Source organism: Pelophylax lessonae (assembly GCF_965119305.1).
Source record: "Pelophylax lessonae genome assembly, chromosome: 5".
In the NCBI taxonomy this organism is placed as follows: domain Eukaryota; kingdom Metazoa; phylum Chordata; class Amphibia; order Anura; family Ranidae; genus Pelophylax; species Pelophylax lessonae.
In genome coordinates this window covers 275,672,479-275,695,039 of record NC_138772.1, presented here as the reverse complement: position 1 = coordinate 275,695,039, position 22,561 = coordinate 275,672,479, and the positions used below count along the sequence as shown (strand labels likewise).

At 42.2% G+C, this 22,561-nt stretch overlaps 1 protein-coding gene across 1 annotated transcript in view; it reads right to left on the bottom strand.

Annotated features, from left to right (window-relative positions):
• Window positions 1-12,509: 12,509 nt before the first annotated feature.
• Window positions 12,510-22,561, bottom strand: part of LOC309557273 (uncharacterized protein) — a gene marked incomplete at its 5' end in the record, with an annotated part of 65,475 nt that continues 55,423 nt past the window's right edge. The window contains 3 exon segments of the mRNA XM_082259935.1: window positions 12,510-12,639; window positions 14,591-14,776; window positions 21,549-21,675. Coding sequence (XP_082116061.1) covers window positions 12,611-12,639; window positions 14,591-14,776; window positions 21,549-21,675 — 342 coding nt within the window. The 3' untranslated portion in view covers window positions 12,510-12,610.

Sequence of the window (22,561 nt, the reverse complement as noted above, 5' to 3'; positions counted from 1 at the left end):
ACTGACCACAAAAATCTCTCATACCTTCAGTCTGCCCAGCGCCTTAATCCGCGCCAGGCCAGGTGGTCATTGTTCTTTGCCCGATTCACGTTCCAAATCCATTTTCGTCCTGCTAATAAAAACATTAGGGCGGATGCCCTATCACGTTCCACCGATGCCTCCGAAGATGAAACCGTTCCTCAACACATCATTCCCCTGAGTGTCTAATTTCTACTGCCCCTGCTTCACTGGCACCAGTTCCTCCAGGGAAAACATTTGTTCCTCCCCGTCTTCGCCTACGGACTCTCAAATGGGGTCACTCCTCTCACCTGGCGGGCCACGCCGGAATTAAAAAGACGACACTGCTAATTGCCAGACACTATTGGTGGCCTTTCTTTGAAAAAGATGTAACGGAGTTCGTTCGGGCCTGTGCTGTCTGTGCACGTGATAAAACTCCCCGCCAGAAGCCTGCAGGTCTTCTCCTTCCTCTGCCAGTGCCTGAACAGCCTTGGTCCCACATTGCAATGGACTTCATCACGGATCTTCCCTTATCCCATGGTAACACAGTCATATGGGTGGTTGTTGACAGGTTTTCAAAAATGGCACATTTTGTCCCGCTTCCTGGTCTCCCTTCTGCGCCACAACTGGCGAAGCAATTCTTTTTGCACATTTTTCGTCTTCATGGCCTTCCAACACACATCGTCTCCGATAGAGGCGTTCAGTTCATCTCAAAGTTTTGGAGAGCTCTCTGCACCCAATTAGGAATCAAATTGAACTTTTCTTCTGCCTACCACCCTCAGTCCAATGGACAAGTGGAGAGGGTTAACCAGATCCTTGGTGACTATCTGCGACATTTCGTCTCCTCCCGTCAGGATGATTGGGTTGACCTGTTGCCCTGGGCCGAATTTTCCTACAACTTTAGAGACTCTGAGTCATCCACAAAATCTCCGTTTTTTGTGGTGTACGGCCGTCACCCGCTGCCCCCCCTCCCCATTCCCACTTCTTCTGGAGTTCCTGCCGTTGATGACTTGACCTCGGACTTCTCCTCTATATGGAAAGAGACTCAAAAGTCGCTCACCTTGGCTTCTTCTCGCATGAAGAGACATGCAGATAGGAAAAGAAGAACTCCTCCTGTCTTTGCCCCTGGGGACAGAGTGTGGCTCTCTGCCAAATACATCCGGTTTCGGGTCCCCAGCTACAAACTGGGCCCGCGTTATCTCGGGCCTTTTAAAATCAAAAGCCAAATTAATGCTGTCTCTTACAAACTCCATCTTCCTCCCTCTCTTCGTATTCCTAACTCCTTTCATGTATCCCTTCTCAAACCCCTCATTCTTAACCGGTTCTCCCCCAAGGTCACCGTTCCTGCGCCTGTTTCTGGGTCCTCTGATGTCTTCTCAGTGAAAGAGATCCTCGCCTCCAAGATCGTCAGAGGTAAAAAAATTTTTTTGGTTGACTGGGAGAATTGTGGTCCTGAGGAGAGGTCATGGGAACCCGAGTCCAACATTCTAGACAAGGAGCTCATCCACAAGTACCTGGGCTCCAAGAAGAGGGGGAGACCTAAGGGGGGGGGTACTGTAACGCCGAGTGCTCCTGGTCCCGGGGCTTCCCCGGAGCACTCGAGGCGTCCCGCGGGCTGCAGTGCTCCGGTCATGGTCCCCGACCGTGAGCGCTGCTCCCCCGCATCCTCTGCTACTCACCCACCGGGTTCCCTCCGCTCTGTCCCCTGGCGCACGCCGGGTCCCGGCATGTCTTCCTCCCGGCGCGCGCGGCCCCGCTCCCTAGGGCGCGCGCGCCACTGCATTGAAATTTAAAGGGCCAGTGCACCACTAATTGGTGCCTGGTCCAATCAGTCCAAAATGTATAAAAACCCACTTCCCCTTCCTGTCCTTGCCGGATCTTGTTGCCTTTGGTACCTTGAGAAAGCTTTTGGTGTATCGTTCCTTGCCTGTGTATCTGACCTTCTGCTGTTGCCCCTGACTACGAACCTTGCCGCCTGCCTTGACCTTTTGCTCCGTCTGACCTTGCCTTTGCCTTGTCCTTCTGTACCGCGCCTGAATCAGCTGTCTTTGAGGTTGAGCCGTTACCGGAGGATACGACCTGGTTGCTACCGCCGCAGCAAGTCCATCCCGCCTTGCGGCGGGCTCTGGTGAAAACCGGTAGTAACTTAGAACCGGTCCCCTGGTACGGTCCACGCCAATCCCTCACAGACACAGAGGATCCACCTCCAGTGCCGTCACCTGCCGCCAGTCCGGACCCTGACAGCTGCCAAACAAAGTCCTGCTTCCTAGACCGGGTCCTATGACAGACAGCACACTGGTCTAATGCTGTTCATTTACAAGCTGTGTCCAAGCGGGAGATCCTTTCTCTGTGTGATCCGGCTGCAAAATCCTCCTGATTGCTCTCTGCTGCACTGATGGGCACTGATAAGCTTCACTGATAAACACTGATGAGGCTGCACTGATGGGCACTGATACTCTGCATTGATGGGTAATAATAGGGTGCACTGATGGGCACTGATAAGCACTGAAGAGGCTGCACTTATGGGCACTAATAGGGCTGCACTGATGAGCACTGACAAGGCCGCACTGATGGGCACTGATAGGCTGCACTGATGGGCAATGATAAGCATTGATGAGGCGGCACTGATGAGGCAGGACTGATGGCCACTAATGAGGTGGAACTGATAAGGCTTCACTGAATTGCTGCATTGATGGTCACTGATGAGGCTGTGCTGATGGCCACTAAATAGGGAGCAATGATGGGTACTGATAAACTGCACTGATGGGCACTAATGAGGCTACACTGGTAAGGCAGCACTGATATGCTGCACTGATGGCCACTAATAAGCTGCACTGATGGGGCTGCACTGATGGGCACTGATATGCTGCACTGATGAGGGTGCACTGAAAGGCTGCCCTGTTGGGCAATGATAGGTTGCACTGATGGGCAAAGATAAGCACTGATGAGGCTGCACTGATGAGGCAGAAGTGATAAGCTGCACTGATGGGACTGCACTGATATGCGGCACTAATAGGCTGCACTGATGGGCACTGATGAGGCTGCACTAATGGCCACTGATGAGGTGGCAATGATGGGTACTAATGAAGCTGCACTGAAAAGGCAGCACTGATAGGGCAGCACTGATTTTCTGCACTGATGGGCACTGATAGGCTACGCTTGTTTAGTCTTCCCTACTGCACTGCTACAGCCAGGGTTTTACAGTCTCAGGTGTTCCCATCCTCAGATAGTGACAAAGGGTATATCTCCTTCCTCGTTTTACAGCCAAGACAGAGCACACCAACGGAACAGCAGTGAAAAATTTCCACTCATTGTTTCTGACCTCTAAGAAGTGATCTACCTCTTTATACAGTGATCTACCTAAAAAAGGAATCAGCCCCAAGGGATCAGCCTTTAGGCAATGTACTTATTAACCATATAGAAGCTCCGTAAGCCTATCAAATCAAAGATGCAGAATATACAAAGAAGGGGTCAGGAGTATAAGGGTACAATATACACTATAAAGAGAAGGAGTTAGAAGTATACAATATAGCATATACAGAGAAAGGGTTAAGAGTATTATGCATAACATAGACTATACACAACTAAATTGTGTACCTGACTTTTCTCTGCTGCAGTTAGAGAAATGGTCCCTGCTCCCTTCTCCTCTCTAGAGCTGCCCCTCACTCTCCCAGTCTGCATTATTCTAGACAAGGAATTGAAAAAGGCTGATAGCAAGCCAGATTCAGATCTTTACACTAGATACAATAACATCTTCATTTAAATGAATACATAAGAGCCTTCATTTGTGTTGTGTTGTATGAACCCAGAGTTCAACTTTAAGCTTTCTCAAGAACTGAAACATTTTAGCAGGCAAACCACAAAAAAATCACACTGATAAGACCACCCTGAAGTGCTTTACTTAATGGTAATTGCAGCTTATTTGTGCTTTAAGTAATCTCACATTATGCACCAAATGTAATTCTTTACTTGCTTTCTAACTACTACAACCCAAAAGCTGCAAAACATAACACGCCTAACTTTAAATGTATTTTGAAGATAAGACTGCCATCTTTTGTTGGATATAGAGATTTGCAGGCAATTACACAAATTGTAGTAAAAGTGTTGATAAATAATAATAATTATACATGATTTAAAAATAGTTCTCCTGCATAGATAAAAAGTATGGCATACTTTTAATTGTAGGAACATCTGAGATACCTAAATGTAACTAACATGTTTACTGCCTTTTTCGCAATGAAGGGGCCAATGTGTAATTCTATGCCTAACACCCAACTTCAATCCATCAAATTTTTAGCATTGACAGCCAAGGAGAACAGAATATAACAGTCAGCTGGCAAACAAAATAATGACGATTGTGGCAAATAACAAGTGACGAGTCAGATGGTGATCTCACCATGGACATGTCTAGGGGCTTTCAACACCATCAACCAGCTTTGAACCCTCTCCTTCAAGCAAATGATCTACAGTATATGATGTGTGGAGATGCCAGCATGGTACAGAGCGGGATTTACTTACTTATATCCTTCTCATCTGTCATACTCCCGTATAGCCTACCTAATCCTTGATAAATGGACTCTCCAAAAGGTAACAGAATCGACAGTTGGTACTATTACTTGGTCCAACCATGCTTCTATTTCAATATCTCTTGGGACCCATCAGGTTTGGGTACCACGCTTGTGGAGGTTTAATGCTTCTCTTCTGGCTAACCCTGTTATTTGACAGAGCATTATTGATGCACATCACTCTTTTTTCTATCTAAATGACCTGCCAGATACTGACCAGTTTGTATTATGGGCCACTTATAAAGCCTACAAGGATTAGGCAGGTTGATGAGGTACATCTAGAAAAAACAGAATAAACAGTCATCTTCTCCTCACCTAGCCAATGAACTGTTTCTGGTGAAGCAGAAACTACACTTAGTGCTTCTACACAAATTTGAGTCCAATCTGAAATTCACCAAAGCCAATTATTATTCCCTAGATAATAAGGCTGGGGCTCTACTTGCATGCCAAACCAAAGCTCAGTGCGCCAAAACTAAAATTTTCTCCCTTAACCACCCCATCTCAAAACAACCCCTGACAAACCCTCAGGAGCAGGACCTGCTCTACCGCTAGGCAAACTAGGCAGCCGCCTATGGCACAGTGCCACCTAGGGGCACGGCCACAGCCACTGGATGTTATTGAGGGTCCAGGTTTGGTGGCATGGGAAAGGGGCAGCAAATAACGGGGTCTTCGGGAAGCGGGCATTTTCTTCCACGCGGTGAGCGGGAGGCTGCAGGGAAGGTGTACAGTGAAGGCAGCTAGGCATGAGAGCCCAGGAGGGAGAAGAGCTCCACTGCCTCCTTGACCCCTGAAATAGCAAGCAGCAGCGGGTGCAGCATCCACTGCACTGGTGCGCCACAAAGACAGGCAGGAGGCGCAGACAGCCAGGGATCCGTTGGAAGGAGCAAAGAACCCCCCCAGTCAAGAAGAACGGGCTCTGCCTACTGCTGGCCTGCAGCTAAGACATTCACCAGGCTCTGTCCATCCATCCAGGAGACAGCTCAAGTGGTTTTAATGTGGTCGTATAGATCTCTGTGGCTGTACTGTCAGGCGGTGTTTTTTCGGTCCTCTGACCAGTAGAAGTAGTGTGCTGACAGTCAGGTGGACAGATGAAGTCAAATCTGTAGTTGGGTCCTCTGTCCTCTGTGACTGTGTGCACTGGACAGGTATGAGGGTAATCTGTGTATAGAGGAGATGATTGCTGTGTTTTCAGGAGGCTCCATCCTCCGGACCCCTCCATAACACAGATAGAACATGCAGAGTCAGTGTGTAGGAGGAGGGCAGGAGTTACTGGGGAAGCACAGGGCTCAGTATGTCATCATCACAGCCTAACATCTAACCTTCATATTATTGTGTTCTAGATAGATTGTGGAGAGCAGTCTGTCTGGTCTTTACTTTCACTCACTTCCTATCCTGTGATTCCTGTCCTTCACACAAGATCTGTGTGCAGAGATAGCTTACTACTGATTTCTCAAGTCCAGTTTGGCATAGTCTGGGCAATTGACAAGTTGACAATAGCTGGTTGCTTGGCAGGATCTGCCGTGAAAAAGGAGGATTCAAGAGTCTCGAAACACCTTTCAACTGATTCCCTAAAGGTGGCAAATTTCATCAATTGAAACAGTACTATTGATTTTTTTGTGCAATATAGACCAACTCCACAGTGGAAATTGTCTATTAGTTCTTCCGTAGGGCACAAGGCATAAAAATTATCAGGCGGAGGAAAACCAACCTCTCTCAGTTGAGCCAATCTTTATATAAGGTCCAATCGGCTTGATCAATAAAAAGGAAAAGCTTACTAGGAATAGACTTCTTTTGATGATTGAAAGACTATGTGGGGGATGAGCAGCACTAGGTGTAGCTCTCTAGGGACTACAACACACTGCTTCAACCAATGAGTCTACAGTAGCCAGCATGTGGCAAGAAGCTGAAGAAAAAACATACATGTTCTGTCTGTGAAAAATAATCCACAGCCTCCATTTAAATGTTAGTGTCCTCTTGCCTTCTCCAAATAGAAGAGCAGTAGGCAGTTCAAATTGTTACACCTGAAGATAATTAGGGAGTGGAGAGGCAGAAGATTGTTTACAGATATTAATACCTGCCAATTCCAGAAGAGGCAGTATGTTTTAGAATAGGTCATACGTAGTGGCAGAGAATATTGCTTTAGTCAAACAGGCTGCGTTTTGCTAGTCTATGGGGAAGAACAATTTAGGGTGCTTGTTGGGAGGAGGTGGAGCTGGAATTTATATCACTGTTGGGTAAAGCGGCAAAGCTGGGATCAGTCATCATATTAGGGGACTTCAATTATCCCAACATTGACTGGGAAGAGGGGACTACACACTCACAGAAGGCCCGTCTCTTCATGGAAACCTTACAGGACAACTACATGTCTCAGTTGGTGGATTCTCCTACTAGAGATAATGCAGTGCTGGATGTATAGATCACTAATGACCCAGACCTAATCTCGGAGGTAGGAGTCCAGGACAACCTGGGCTCTAGCGATCACAGGATGATCACATTTAGCGTAAATAACAATATAACAAGGCAAGAGGGGAACATAAGAACCCTAAACTTCAGAAGGGCAAACTTTCCCAAATTGTGCTCAATGATGGAAAGGGTAAACTGGGACCAAACCCTGGGAACACTGACCACAGAGGAAAAATGGGAGTGCTTTTGGAACATATTAAACAAATGCATCTCGCAGTGCATTCCTATGGGAAATAAATTTACAAGAGACAAAGCCAAACCTGGCTGGCTAAACCGTATTGTTAAAAAACTTTTTAGATGAAAAAAAATGGCCTTCAAGAAATATAAATCAGAGCGCACATTATCGGCTTTCCAGCAATACAAGGAGGCAAATAAGAAAAGTAAATACGAAATCAAAATGGCTAAAATCAACTTTGAGAGACAAATAGCAGAGGCTAGTAAAAAGAACCCTAAGAAATTTTTAAATATATCAACAGCAAAAAAACAAGGGCAGAGCATGTTGCACACATAAAATGGCTAAAAGGGCGTGTCCAAAGGGTGGTAATAAATAGCGCATACTCAAACTGGTCTGGGGTGGTAAGTGGGGTCCCTCAAGGCTCAGTCCTGGGACCGACCCTGTTCAATTTATTCATAAACAGCATTGAGGACAGGATCAGTAGTTCTATATCAGTTTCTGCAGATGACACAAAATTGGGCAGGGCAATAACTGCACAGCATGAGGCAGATATCATACAGCATGACCTGAACAAAATAACAGAGTGGGCAATGACATGGCAAATGATGTTTAATGTGGAGAAGTGTAAGGTTTTCCACTTGGGGGCTAAAAACATAAAAGCACAATACACTTTAGGGGGGGAACCTTTGGGGGAATCAAAAATGGAGAAAGACCTAGGAGTCTTGGTAGAGGATAGACTAAGCAATAGCATGCAATGTCAAGCGGCAGCTGCCAAAGTCGGCAGAATATTAGCATGCATAAAGAAAGGGATGTATTCCAGAGATAAAACTAAAATCCTACCACTTTGTAAAAATCTGGTCTGACCGCATCTGGAGTATTCTGTCCAGTTCTGGTCGCCAGTCCTCAGGAGGGATGTGTTGGAGCTGGAGAGCGTCCAGAGAAGGGCAACTAAACGAATTAGGGGATTGGTCCTGAAGAAGCCTGCGTAACGCATGCGAAACGCGTTGACGTCACGCGCCTCTGCCCACCCACCACAGGGAACTATCGACCTGCTCATGTTTGAGTGACGGTTCTGAGCTGACGCTGCCTGCAGTACCATTGGCGGAAATGACGAGCTGAATGGATCATACCAGTAGGAGGTACTTTGACATCGCGGACACTTTTGAATGTCCTTTGAGGAAAAAAGACCAGGAAGTAAAAGCTACCGGCAAAGGATTCACCAAACCAGAAAAGGGGATAGAGAAAGGGCCGTGACCACCAGGTATTTGGGAATGATGAAATATCCCGGTGATGCGGTAAGCTATCTGCCTTAATCCGTATGATTTCATCACTTTGCTCTATATGAGTGCGGCTTGAATTTCCCATACCGCAGGTAATCCACTTGGTGCGAGCCCTCGCTGTTCCACTATACAGCGTCTCTCCCTGTTATTGCTCTGTGGACATTTGAGGTCCATCCACCTGTGATCTAATAGCTCCTTCCATGCACGGTCTATCCCTCCCCTACTGTCCATCCCGCACTACTCAAACAGGCATTTGATCCAGAATCTCTAACGATACTTCATCGGTAAATGTATAGTCCCAAGTGACTTACCACGAATCGTAGACTGTTAGAAGCAGGGCCGGATTAAGAGTATCATGGGCTTGGTGCTGAGGATTTTGAAGGGCCTTAAGGGCCGTGCCTTGGCATGCACCCAGAGGAGGAAGGGTGCAGCCATGCATGCCTAATTCAACATGGGATGCTGTCTCTGAAGCCCATAAACACATCCGTAACCACTGGGTTTTTTGTACATGCCCATATACTATCTTTATGCTGTGAGTATGTTTTTGACTTTGCAGCGAGATTAAACTGTATTTAAATACTTCACTATGTACGGCCTTTTTTATTCCTAATGGTGGATGCGCAAGCGGACCCATGCATATATACTGAAAGGCGTATGGAGAATCTTGTATAGAGATCCTGGTGCCAAGGGCTTATGTGCAATATTATTAAGGCTTCCAATTATTGGCGAGTTGGTGAGTGGGAAACCGAGAGGGGCACCTATCACGTTTGGAGCACCTTATTGTATATCAGCACTGGAGCACTTTACTTTTGGATCACTATAAGGACACTATTGTTTAATTAATTTATTGTATGGACTTTTTTTATATACTTCACTTTATCATCACTAGATTGCGTTCTACTAATGTAGTTTTATTATGAATATTTTTTATGAGGATTTTTTACACAATTGAGCACATATTATTAGAGTGTTATTTATATATTTTAATTGGAAAACAGTATTATAATATAACACTTGAGTGCCAGCGCTGCTTAATTTTGTGTATAACATCCATGCATCGGCAACTGTCCCTCCTTGTCCGGCCTTCGTGCTGTGTGGGGAGGTTCTGAGGGAGCTGCCTGGGGAAGCGAGCATAGAAGCCAGACTTCTGTGTTTACAAGTGACAGAAGAGTGGTAACAGTGAATATGGCCAACCCGGGGCCTATATAAAGGTAGGGGCCTGGAGCTGCAGCTCCAATAGCCCCTACGTTAATCTGGCCCTGGTTAGAAGATCGCTTCTTCTCCCCACTTTATGCTGCTATGGAATAATACCAGAAAGGTTTTACATATAAATATATCCATGTCTGTTGGAACAGTATTTCCACTTCCAAATTCAAGAAATTTAGCGGTGTGACTGCCCTTTATTTTCACCTAGAGGACTTCTCTTTGATGTACACTGGTTGAAAACCGCAAAAAGTTATGTGATTTAACACTGCCCTTGAATACATGGACACCAACAGCATAAAACCTTGTAGTGTTGGCTCTATTTGAATATTATTACTATTATCTTCATACCAGCTGCTATCTGTGGCATGCCGGCACTATTTCAGCGTCTGTGGCGGTACCACAAGGTCTGGTTGGGCCATATACTGCCAATCGCTGAATGCGTGCCCAAATGTTCCCCTCTGTGTGATGTGGCATGAGGCGCGTGGTTATTTGTCCTTGTGTTGTTTTTATGCCGTCTTCTATGTAGTTTTACTGTATCTGGTCCTCTAATGTGTGTCACGATCCCATGATTTGGGAAGTGCACCAATTGGTTACAATTTTGTCATTTCTATCAATAAAATATATTTTTTTACTTGACATTGATCAGATGTGAGCATCCCTCTTTGCAACCTTTCTAAGGTCACAGCCTTTTTGTTTCCTTTTAATTATTTTTCTATAGTACTCCTTGGTTGCGGTGGCTCTCTGTTCTGATTGGGCCGAGAGGAGACTATCTGTCCAGCCTTGGATGTTGGTTGACTACCTGACTTGCTTGCAAGCTATAGGTAGCCCCTTAGGTCTCCACACCACTCCATTTTTTATCATAAAACTAAAATCCTACCACTTTGTAAAACTCTAATCCGACCGCATCTGGAGTATTCTGTCCAGTTCTGGTCGCCAGACCTCAGGAGGGATGTGTTGGAGCTGGAGAGAGTCCAGAGAAGGGCAACTAAACTAATTAGGCGATTGGAGGACCTTAACTATGAAGAGCGTTTACAATTGTTTAATTTATTCTCCCTGGAGAAGAGACGCCTGAGAGGAGACATGATAGCAATACCTCAATGGTGATCTCAGCATAGAAAAAAAAGCTATTCAGTCGCAAGGATTGTATGAAGACTCGAGGACGTACAATGCGATTAGAAGAGAAGCGTTTTGACCTCAGGCAACGCAGGGGGTTCTATACTGTTAGGGCTACAAGAGTGTGGAATTCTCTACCACAAGAGGTAGTTTCAGCGGGGAGTATGGCTACTTTCAAAAGACTCTTGGACGTACATCTCAAGGGTCAGAACATTAAGGGGTATGAGAGATGATTACGGCTACGAGCGTCTACACAGGTTGAACTGGATGGACTATTGTCTTTATTCAACCTCAACTACTATGTAACTATGTAACTATGCTTAAGTGGTACCTATAATCTGCCCCTAATCCACCATTGCTAAGTGTGGATCTTCCCCTACGGCGTATTCACAAAATAAATGTGGACCGAGAGGATTCAGCATGTTTTGTCTGAAGAAATCGCAAAAACCCAATGGCTATGTCTCTGAAGTATCAGGAAACTGATACAGTTTGCAAACAATCAACTTGATTTATCAGTAGAAATGGTGACCAGAAGCGCACAGTCAGGAGTCCTATGAGCACTATGTCACTAGCCAGAAAGCAAGTTGTGGTAGTGAGTTGTAAAAAAGAACACCAATTTGAAATAGGTAAACATTATAATAACATCACCTAAGGCAAAGTAGGAGACACATTATCTGTCAGGGTGAAAACACTCAAAAAGTAGATCACCCCATAACTACCCCCAATAACTTGTGTCCTCAAAAATGCTTGTGTGCTTAGCACTGTGGCAAATCTTGTAAGATAAAAGGAAATAGTGTAGTATCTGCTATGTATTCAGGTAATAATTCAACAAATTATGTGTAGCCAGGAAATGTTTTGTTAAAGTACAGGGAAACCCTATCTTACCTTATCCACTTTGCTGTTTCCATCCAGGGTATAGGCTTCCCTATCACAGTAGGAATACCCCAAAAGTGTTTTCAGGGTCCGGGTGCTATAGAAATGGACCATGGTCATGGTCTTGTATACCACCCTGCAGCTAAATTTCTTGTTTTACCAGATATCAAGGTGAGCACCAAATGCAGGATGCAGTGCCCATAGTGAACATTACAGGCTAGCCCCCCTTTTACTTATCTATATCTGCAGTCACGTGACATTTTGAGTCTTTTCTCCTCTTCCATGCACTGTAAGTGGGCTCCTCCTTCTAAAGTCCACATCACAACCTGTCTGAAAATCACCTTCAAGATATATATACTCAATAAAACAACAAAAAAAAAAGACGTAGAATGGCATATTTCATCGTTATCAAACCCTTTCAAGACAGTGCCTATCATGCAAAGTTGAGAAGAGCTGATTTGGATAGTGTAAGAAACTGGTAATTATCTTTTCCCCAAGCTGCCCATAAACCAAATAGTAGGAATAATGCAATTTGGACCTCTGCTAATCGGCTACCACTCAACGGTAGGACATCAGAGTGTTCATGGCTGCTTGGGATTTGTAGGCATGATGCAGAGCTGGCCTTGGAAACTCTTATTTCTCCTTCACATAAAGCTGATATAAAACATTTTCAGTATATTGTACAATCTTAATTAAATGCAGCATACCTTTTTTTTTAATTCATGTATTTATGACATGAATCCAAAAGTGTATTGTTTAATAATTGTAGAATGCAAGCAAAAAAGTAGGTAAGCACAAATAATTTAAAATGTAGTTTAATTCAAAGTATTAATGGTTTATGAACAACTCATAGTTTAATAACACTAAGTAAGAAGCACATCATATCTTCATAGCATTGCAGATTGCATTGCCTTCAACATAGTATTTAGAAGAACTTTTTAGTGTTGAATGTCTTCGTTCTTCTGAGCTAAAACAGAAGAAAATAAAATATGATTCTATAATAAAATGCAAGTAGTAAGTTTGAAACTGCATATGTAGGCCTCATGCTCACTGGGCCTAGCTCTTCTAGGCGCCTTTCTCCTTTCAGGAGAAAGCAGTGTCAGAAAATTGTTTAGGCACATCAAGCACTTGGCCATTCATTTATTTCATTGAATAGAATATTACTTTACCCTGGCCATTGAAATAAATGCATGCTCAAGCACTTTAGATGTTTAGGCAAGTCAGGGTTTTTTTGGAGCAAAACGCTCCTCTCCTGATTGCGCTGGCTCTGGGGGTTTTTTTCTGCCTCAAAACTCCCCTGCCTCTGAACACCTGTAAACACCTATGTGTGCATGGACACATAGGTTAACATGGAGGACCGTTTAGAGGCAAAACATTTTTGAAATCCTTAAAAGTGGCGTTTTTGATGCCCAATGTGCATGAGGCCTTATACTTTAATTCGTTGAACAGCCATTAACCCCTTGCCAACCGCTGCACGACTATTTACTGCGGCAGTCTGGCTCTCCTGGGCAAACCGACATAGGGCTATGTTGCTCGCCCACGAGCCTCTAGGGGGTGAGCGCGCGCCGCCGGAGGTGCACTCCCCCCCCCCGCTCGTTCCCTGACATCCCTGCACGAGTGACCTGTGACTCGCGATCTCCCGCTGGAGAGGGAGAAAGGCAGGCAGCTGATGTAAACAAAGCCGCCTATCATTCTCCCTGATCTAACTGCAGAGACTACACGATCCTGCTATGTAGGATCGTATGTCTCTGTGGTTACATCACAAGCCACGCCCCCCACAGTTAGAAACACACGCCTAGGGATACATTTAACCCACTGATCACTAATAAAGTTAACCCCTTCCCTGCCAGTGTCATTTTTACAGTAACAGTGCATATGTATAGCACTGATTACTGTAGTAATGTCACTGGTACTCCCAAAAGTGTCAAAAATGTCAGTCAAGGGTCCGATCTGTCTGCCGAAATGTCGCAGTCCCGCAAAGAAAATTGCAGATCGCCGCCATTACTAGTTAAAAAAAAAAAACAATAAAAATGACATAAATCTTTCCCATAGTTAGTAAACGCAATAACTTTTGTGCAAACCAATCAAAATACGCTTATTGCGATTTTTTTTACCAAAAATATGTAGCAGAAAACAAATTGGCCTAAAATGTTAAAAAAATTTGATTTTTACATTTTTTTTTAGGGGGGGGGGGGGAATTTCATACAAAAAAATTTGAAAAATATTGTTATTTTTTCAAAACTGTCCCTCTTTTTTTGTTTATAGCGCAAAAAGTAAAAATCACACAGGTGATCAAATACCACCAAAAGAAAGCTCTGTTTGTGGGAAAAAAAGGACGTCAATTTCATTTGGGTACAGCGTCGCACGACCGCGCAATTGTCCATTAAAGTCACGCAGTGCCGAATCGCAAAATAGGCCCTGGTCTTTGAGCAGCCAAATCCTCCGGGGCTTAAGTGGTTAAGTAATACATGCCTGACACATCCATATAGGTAGTCTCTGCCTCTGAAATTGAGCAAAATAGTTTCTTGCTGTAATAAAATAAACCTTTACTGAGAGAAATACGGTATGCATGCCACCATTACTGACCACTCCTTCTAAAAGTTTTTGTTTCCTGCTTAATGTGTTTTCCAAAAGTGTAAATACTTTAAGCCACTTTCCCAAAAACAATATGCAGATCTAATGTTCTGGTTTCACTATGCCTTTAGTGGCAGCATACTTATTATGGCTCTGAAACAGAACCAACATTTTGCATAGGATGTCAGCAATGGTAGTCCAGCTTCCTTGGAGCTAGGCAGAGCCTTTATTTATAGAGTATCTGAGACCTCCTTTCGGGGGGGGGGGGGGGGGGATTTCACCTAAAATAAATATTTACAGTCTTGATACTATACTTTTTCATTTATATCCAGAGTTTTACATACCTTTTCCTCTACATCTTAATTTTCCAATACTGTGGTAAGCCATTTCCAGGGGGAAGTTTTTAGTATCGCCAAAATACACAGCCTTAATTGGCAGAGCTCTTTTATCACGTAGGAAGCCATCGTCTGTTCTCCAGATGTTGTCATTGCTGTCACAGTTGCAGAGTTTATCAGGAAATGCACATGTACCTGGAGAAAAAAACAAGTGAATACTGAGTTAAGGAGTTGGAGCCACATGTAACCCTTATCCAAATCCGATGTGAGCAGCCTTTTAAATTAGTCATAAACCTAAAGTTGAGGAAATTACTTGATATTGTTTAATTCAGTTTATCATTGTTATAAAGATCCTTGTAGTGATATTTTTCATCAAAAGCAATCATATAGACAAGTCTTGATTTGCTACAGTTTGCACGTTTTTTTTTTTTTTTTTTTTTTTACAGTCCTCAAAGTTCATGACTCACCAATTGCATCTGTCTGTAGCTAGAAACCTTTGCTATTATTTAAAATAAAAGGAATAAAGGACATATAAAGATAACGTTTTGCTGGCATCTGACATCTATCCACTCTCCCTAGAGCAATAATCACTGATTTGCAGTCAGGATGAGCATTTTCAATATGTAATTTTAATGGACCAAGGTGTCTGAGGATGATTTGAACATGAGTGAATGACAAATTGTTCTCAAAGGTCTAGAGAAGGAATGGGGTTGAGGCTCACCGCTACCATGGCTTCAATGTGAATCTTTTGGGTTTAAAATTTACAGTTCTGCCAAATTTATGTGCAAATTTGCTCCAGAGAATTAAAAAAAAATAATAAACTATATGGCTCTTGAACTTTGGCCAGTAGACTTAGAGGAGCCAATAGGAGGGCTTTTGGTTAAGAAAGTCACTTCACAATGAAAGGAGTGGGGAGGCAGAGCAGCCATAGTGTCATTAAATTGGAAGCGGTTGTAGGGAAAGGTGACAAACTGCACAGGGAGGATTTCATGTCAATTAGGTAACTACTTAAATTTTGATTGCTAGCTCTTTTTTTTTTTTTTTTTTTTCTCCAAAACTAGCTCTTTAAGCAATCAAACCAATAGCTGCCTTTTTTGTTATGAATATTGTGGCTTTTTTGTATTTCATTTTATTTTGTGGTGGATTTGAGGTTATCGGTCACTTTTAGCTGCTGTTCGTCTATAGCAAAAAAATTTCGTCTGCGATTATTTCCTTTATATAAAACAATGGTTTGTTTCAGGGGGATGCATTTTAGGGTTTTCATTTATTTAGAGAATATATATATATATATATATATAGATATATATATATATATATATATACAGGTGCATCTCATAAAATTTGAACATCATCAAAAAGTTAATTTATTTCAGTAATTCAATTTAATAAGTGAAACTCATATATTTTATACAGATGCATTACACACAGAATGATATACTTCAAGCATTTCTTTCTTTTAGTGCCAGGTCACACTTGTGCGATGCGGGAAGGCTGCGAATTCGCAGCCTGTTCCCGCATCGCAAACGCACATCTGGCAGTTCACACTGCCATATGCGATACGCTGGGGGTGTCAATGAAATGTTAACGACACCCCCAGTTTGATCGCATATCGCAGTGCGATCTGACAGTTCGCACAGGATCGGATCGCACAAGTGTGAACCACTGTGCGATCCGATCCTGATGCGGCTGAAAAAATGCCTCATGTGCGAGTTTTGTGCGGGTGCAGTGCAAATTTAGCCATACAAAGTGTATGGCTGAATTCGCACTGCACATCCGATCGCATGTAATGAAGGAGCAGTGCGCTCCGATATTACATACGATCGCCGCACACGCGGAAGTGTGAATCGGCACTTACTTTTGATGATTATGGCTTACAGCTAGTGAAAACCCACTTTATGCTTCCCACTGCTGACCAGATTTATAGAGATGCTGATTTCATTTTCCAGCAGGAATTGGCACCTGCACACACTGCTAAAAGTACCAATACCTGGTTTAATGATCATGGTATCACTGTGCTTGATTGACCTAAACCCCCATAGAGAATACATTGGGTATTGTCAAGAGGAGGATGAGAGACACCAGACCCAACAATGCAGACGAGCTGAAGGCCACTGTCAAAGCAAACTGGGCTTCCATAACACCTCAGCAGTGCCACAGGCTGATCGCCTCCATGCCACGCCGCATTGATTCAGTAATTCATGCAAAAGGAGCCCTGACCAAGTATTGAGTGTATACTATACTGTAACATGGACATACTTTTCAGTAAGCCAACATTCCTGTATAAAAAAAATCCTTTTTTTTTTTTTATTGGTCTTACGTAATATTCTAATTCTGAGTTACTGAATTTTGGGTTTTTACTAGCTGTAAGCCTGCTGAAGAAGATCATTAGAGAGCGTAATGCGTACAGGTGGGAGGAGCCACTATTCAGGAAATTTTTTCATTTGGTTGTTTTAGCCTGGAGAGCTGATGACATGTTTTTGTATCACATAGTTATTATTTTTAATCCCTGTGTGTAGTTTTTACAATAAATATTCATAGCAGAGAGCACTATGGTTTCCCCATATTATTCATTGGCCATACACGATTGATCGAGATTCCTGGAGTCCAGCGTGGTCCAGGGATGTCTTGTGGAGGAGTATCCTCATGGCATCCAGAGAGACATACAAACAGGCGATTAGAACTCTGTAGTGGGGTTATGTTTGGAGGAGAGCAGTCATTCCAGCTAGATGTGGTGGTCACTGAAGTCACTGGATTATAGGAACTTTTTGTTATATTATTCTTAACATCACTTAGAGTTGCACGACGGTGGAATTCTTACACAAAATTGGGACTTGGATTTTATTTTATATTGGTTGCGCTACACTGGTTATGTTATTTGTACCTGTATATATATTATGGTGATAGGGTCTTTTTTAAGGTAAACTGCTTTATTTAAGTGCATAATGCAGAGAATTCACTTAGTCCCGAGTATCTGCTCTTGGAATTACCTTGTTCGAACAACCAATTGAAAGAAAAACAAGTGTAAGAACAGTGTGCACACAAAAAAAAACACACTGAATCACTAGCATTAAGGGTCCATTCACACTAGCGAGACTTGTCAGGCGACTTGGTCGCCTGACAAGTCGCGGTCGGTCGTTCACCATTGAATAGTACAGGACCCGTTCTAATAGGAGCGACACAAGTCACTGCGACTTAGAAAAAGGGTCCTGTACTACTTTTGGGCGACCTGGAAGCGACTTGCATTGACTTTTTATCTTTCCATCTCTTAAATCCTCTGCCCTTCTTCTTTTAACTTTGGATAGTAATTTTTTTTTCCTGCCACTAAATACCTTGAACAGCCCACTTCCTCTTTCTTGTCTGGTCATTAGCCTAGGCTAATGACATCATGCACAGCTCTCTCCCTAGCCCTTGTGAGAGTTTGCCAGCAAGGGAGGGAGGGATGAGTCATAGGAAAGCCAATGAGAGCTGCAGAGCTAGAGGGGGCTGGATGAGGGCGGAGATAACAGGAGACTGCAAAGATCCATGAGTATTCATCAAGAGAGGAGAAATGTGCAGGCAAGCAGTAGTGTGAGTGTGTCTGTCTGTATATGTGTGTGTCTGTGTAAATCCAGGAAGTGAACAGTCAGCAGCTTCAGCTGCCCCCAGTTAAAATGACTGCAGCCAGACTTAGTGGAGGGGGATTCTTCTGCATATTTGGCAAGTACAAAATCTTAGTACATATAAAATGACATGCAAAGTGGTTGGAGGAAAGCTTCAGAATGGCAAAGATGTTTTTATTACAAAATATGTGAACAGACTGCAGCTCCTCTTTAACTAAAATGTATTTCATGCTTCATGTATTGTATGTATTCCCAACCTTACCTCTGCCATTGCTACCCACATATATAAACAAGATTCAAACTAATCTAGTAACATTTATCTGAACTAAACATTCTGTTTTATGCACTCTTACAATATTTGTTGGACTAGGAGCTCCCAGTATCAGAACCTACTACAAGCGACTATTCTTGATCAGACAAGACTATGGTGGTCTCCTTTTCAACAGACTACATGACTCCAAATAGAATGATCGGCAATCTCAAGCCACCCCAAAGGGCTATCTCGCTGCCCTCCTTATTGGACTTTAACCCCCATGTTCTTTTTTGGACTCTATTAATGCAACTACCAAAACCTTGGCTGCACTACTGCAAACTGCTAAAAGGATACCCACCTCAATATTGCATCTTCCTCCCATTACTGCAATTGGCTCTCTAGCACCAGACCTCCATCTTCACCTGTGGACTAGGCTCGGTTTCACTAAACTCACTGACTTATTTGATAGCAATACTTTGCATTCCTTCCGACATCTTTGTCACACCAATGATATACGTAACAAAACCTTCTACGTGTACCTGCATATAAGATCTGCTCTTTCCCACATTACCTGGTCTAATAACCATTTAGTCCTATACCTGGTTAAATTTTATGACACCCCCAACCCTCAATCTAGGAGCATCTCCTTAGTCTATAGGTTGTTGTCACAGCCAATTCTACACCTGAAATCACCATCAATGTTTCTCTGGGAGCATATCCTTCCTGCTTTGTTGGAGAAATAGTGGTCAGCCTCGATCACTTCATCACGTCTGGTGGGATTGCCTCTACCTCATTCAATTCTGGTCTATGGCCAGGTTTATCTCCTTGGTAATTCAGGTTACATTTTCTCCCACAAAACAGGGTGTGATTGCAGACCGAGCACCTGTTTATGTTAAAAGCGATATAGGGTCATGTGGCCTAAAGTTTTCGGGTGAACATATACAGTTTATCTCTACCCACTGGGTGTAAAGTGTTCTACAACTTCCTTACACGGTGTGGACGTCTTGGCAGCCATTTTAGTTCCATCACACACTCACCGGACTTTATATACTTGAATTGCATGTACTTATGTTGGACTATTTACTCACTAAGCATGCACGTAGCACTGTAACCCTTTATGGTATTTATTTATTGTACACAATTTTATCTTATTTATTTATGCATTTATTTATTCAAATATTCATTCATTTAAAATATAATGCACTATCATATCACTATGGATTAATTGCACTTACGGATCGTAATTTTGTGTGTGTATAGACATATCCGTATATAGTATATTTTCAAAATATAAGGTAATAGAGACACACATTTTGCATGGATTCAGTCAGCGCCTTCTCGATTATCATTGAACATTTATATATGTGTGCGTCCTCACATACAGTTTATGATTTTGTTGAGATTTGGCGCCGCCACTAATACTACATACATTTTCTCCCACGCCTCAAACAATCCTACTGTGCCTGGAAATGTATAAGTGGCCTTCTAAATCCCATACTTTTATTACTCACACCCTTATAGCAGCCCACCTAACTCTTGCTAGAGAATGGAAATGTCCTTGGCCTCCCACTACCAATGAGACCATTTCTGTCCTTAACGAAAATTCAAAAAATTATATGGAATATATTTGCTAAGGTTCACTTTGTGTTGCCAAAATTTCACTCTGTTTAGGATTCCTGCATTACAAATCGTAGAAGCATTACTCTCACCTAAGCTTGAGCCTAAACTTAAAACCTGAATAAACTCCCCCTTAGAACCTTACAAGCTTTCATCATAAGCCACTCTCGCCACAGGCCCACAAGAAGATTTTCCATTACCTTAATTAGCTTTACTATTTATGTCTGATTTTAAATGCTTTTCCATAGCTAACATAAATAACTGTGGTTTACACCATTACTCTCCTTCTTTCATTATGTTACTCTGGTTATTTTATCTCATCTGATTATACCGCAATTGATTGCCTTTATACTGCCTATATGTATTCTCTAACAACATACTGGCATTATTGCTATCACACTGTATACGTTATTGTTATTCTTGTTGTTTTCTCTGAATATTTTAATAAAGACTCTGGGACTTTGGGTTAAAGACTTTGGGTTATTTAATATTTTAATGACTGCAATTTTTTGATCTTTCAAATTTGTATTGCTGTTTTTAAATATAGAGATTTATAGAATACTCACTAGACAGAGCTTTTAAGGGCTCAGGAGGACATCAAGCCGATCTCATTTATATACTTACCTCAAAAATATTAAAAAAAATACCTTCATATGATTACTAAGAATAAATCACTTGTATTACTAGGAATGTCTGGGAAAAAAAGAAATCCCCTAGTTATTTGTCCTTTTTGATTGGTAACATGGATGGGTCTTTCATGCCGCAGTCTCTAGCAAACAACAGAGAGCTACCTTTCCTGTTATATGAAGTACTTAGCAGAAAGAAGTCCAACCAGAAGAAGGAATTGGAATGATTGCATTTTAATACTGTTTGTGCCAAGTTCTGAAATGATTGGAGGCTCAGGCTACCATGAATTTCCCATAGCTTCTTTCTGTTTTTGCTAAATACACCAATATCAGAGCTGCTATAGCAATCAGCTCATAACGCTTGGGAGAGCTATAAAATATCACCAGACGGCCATATCAATGACATCACTGGAAGAAAGTGTGTATGTAGTAACAACTAACTTCACCTGCAGGACCTACAGATGCAAATGGCGCATAATAGTGTTACCAAATACAGATTCTTGAACATAAAAATGAACATACAAAGTTGTTAGCAAGTTTTGAAATATTTTTCAACCATAAGCAATTTATTTCACGTTATAGCTTTTCCTTTTTGAAGTTTACCAGTTTATTATTATAAATTACTGACTGATATGTTTTATGTCATCCAAATATATTGTTACTTATGGTTTATTTGATATTAGCACTTTTGGTTTCAATAATGCTCCTAAATATTACCTGTCCCCCAAAAAGTGTGCTGTGGATGCCCATGGAAATAAATACCTATAGAAAAATCTCTGCATTTTTTTGAATAACTTTTGTTATTAATCTGCTTGAATCTTATATACCATGTACATGCATTCTTATCAAATATCAGTTACTACATATTTTACCAGTTTTTCCACATGCACAACCCCCGATTGAAGAATCAGCACCACCCCAGAAATCCATCTTCTTTCCATCCCAGGAGTCCCACCAGCCCCATCCAGACTGAATGAAGCGCACATGGCGGCAGTCAAGCTGGAATAGAAAAAATATACCAGCCATTAAAAAAGGAACAGCAAACAAGACAAATACATGCACAATCATTCTTTAAAGAGAAACTAAAAATATTTGTTGCCAAATATATTTGAATATTTTTAATGGTTGCAGTTCTATAAACAAATCTTTTATCTCTCTTTTGTTATAACCTAAATACAATTCTCATTTTATAAATACACATTTTTAAAACATATGTTTATTGAATTTACAATAAAGCAATACACAAAGAAACAAACCAATACAAAACCTGAGTAGTCACAGCAAAAGGAATAGTGCAGGCATTACAATGATTTCTGTGGATCACATCAAACAACAGGGCAGTAAACTAACCAAAAAGTATACAGTTGTTCAATAACCTGTATCTAGAGAAGAAAGAGTAAGTGGGCTGAAAACCCACCAGTCCAAGATGCTGTCAAACAATCATGATTTCTTTCTAAGTTCAAAGGTAAGCTTATATAGTGGGAGGCTAGCATTATTCAATTTCAACCAGTTACCAGTGACTGGATGGGAGGGCCCTTTATGTCAGAATGGATAGTCTTACTGGCCTTAAAATAAAGGATATGAAATAAGCGTTTTGTTTATTTGGAGGTAGATAGGTCCCCAAAAATACCAAGTAGACAGTTTTTGGGGTGCAATATGTTATGGAGACCCAATACTGAGGGGATGAAAGAGAAATATACATTTAATACATGAAGCTTTCCATACCACTGTGTGTGTGTGTAGAGAATTCTGGGTTTTTAGAAAAGACAACCCAGCATTTTGTGCATTTGTGGACATATCTGCAATTGATACTCAATAGTGTACACGTAGAGAAGAATATGGTTTGAGACTAATGCTGAATCCCAGTTATGTTAACAAATGTTTT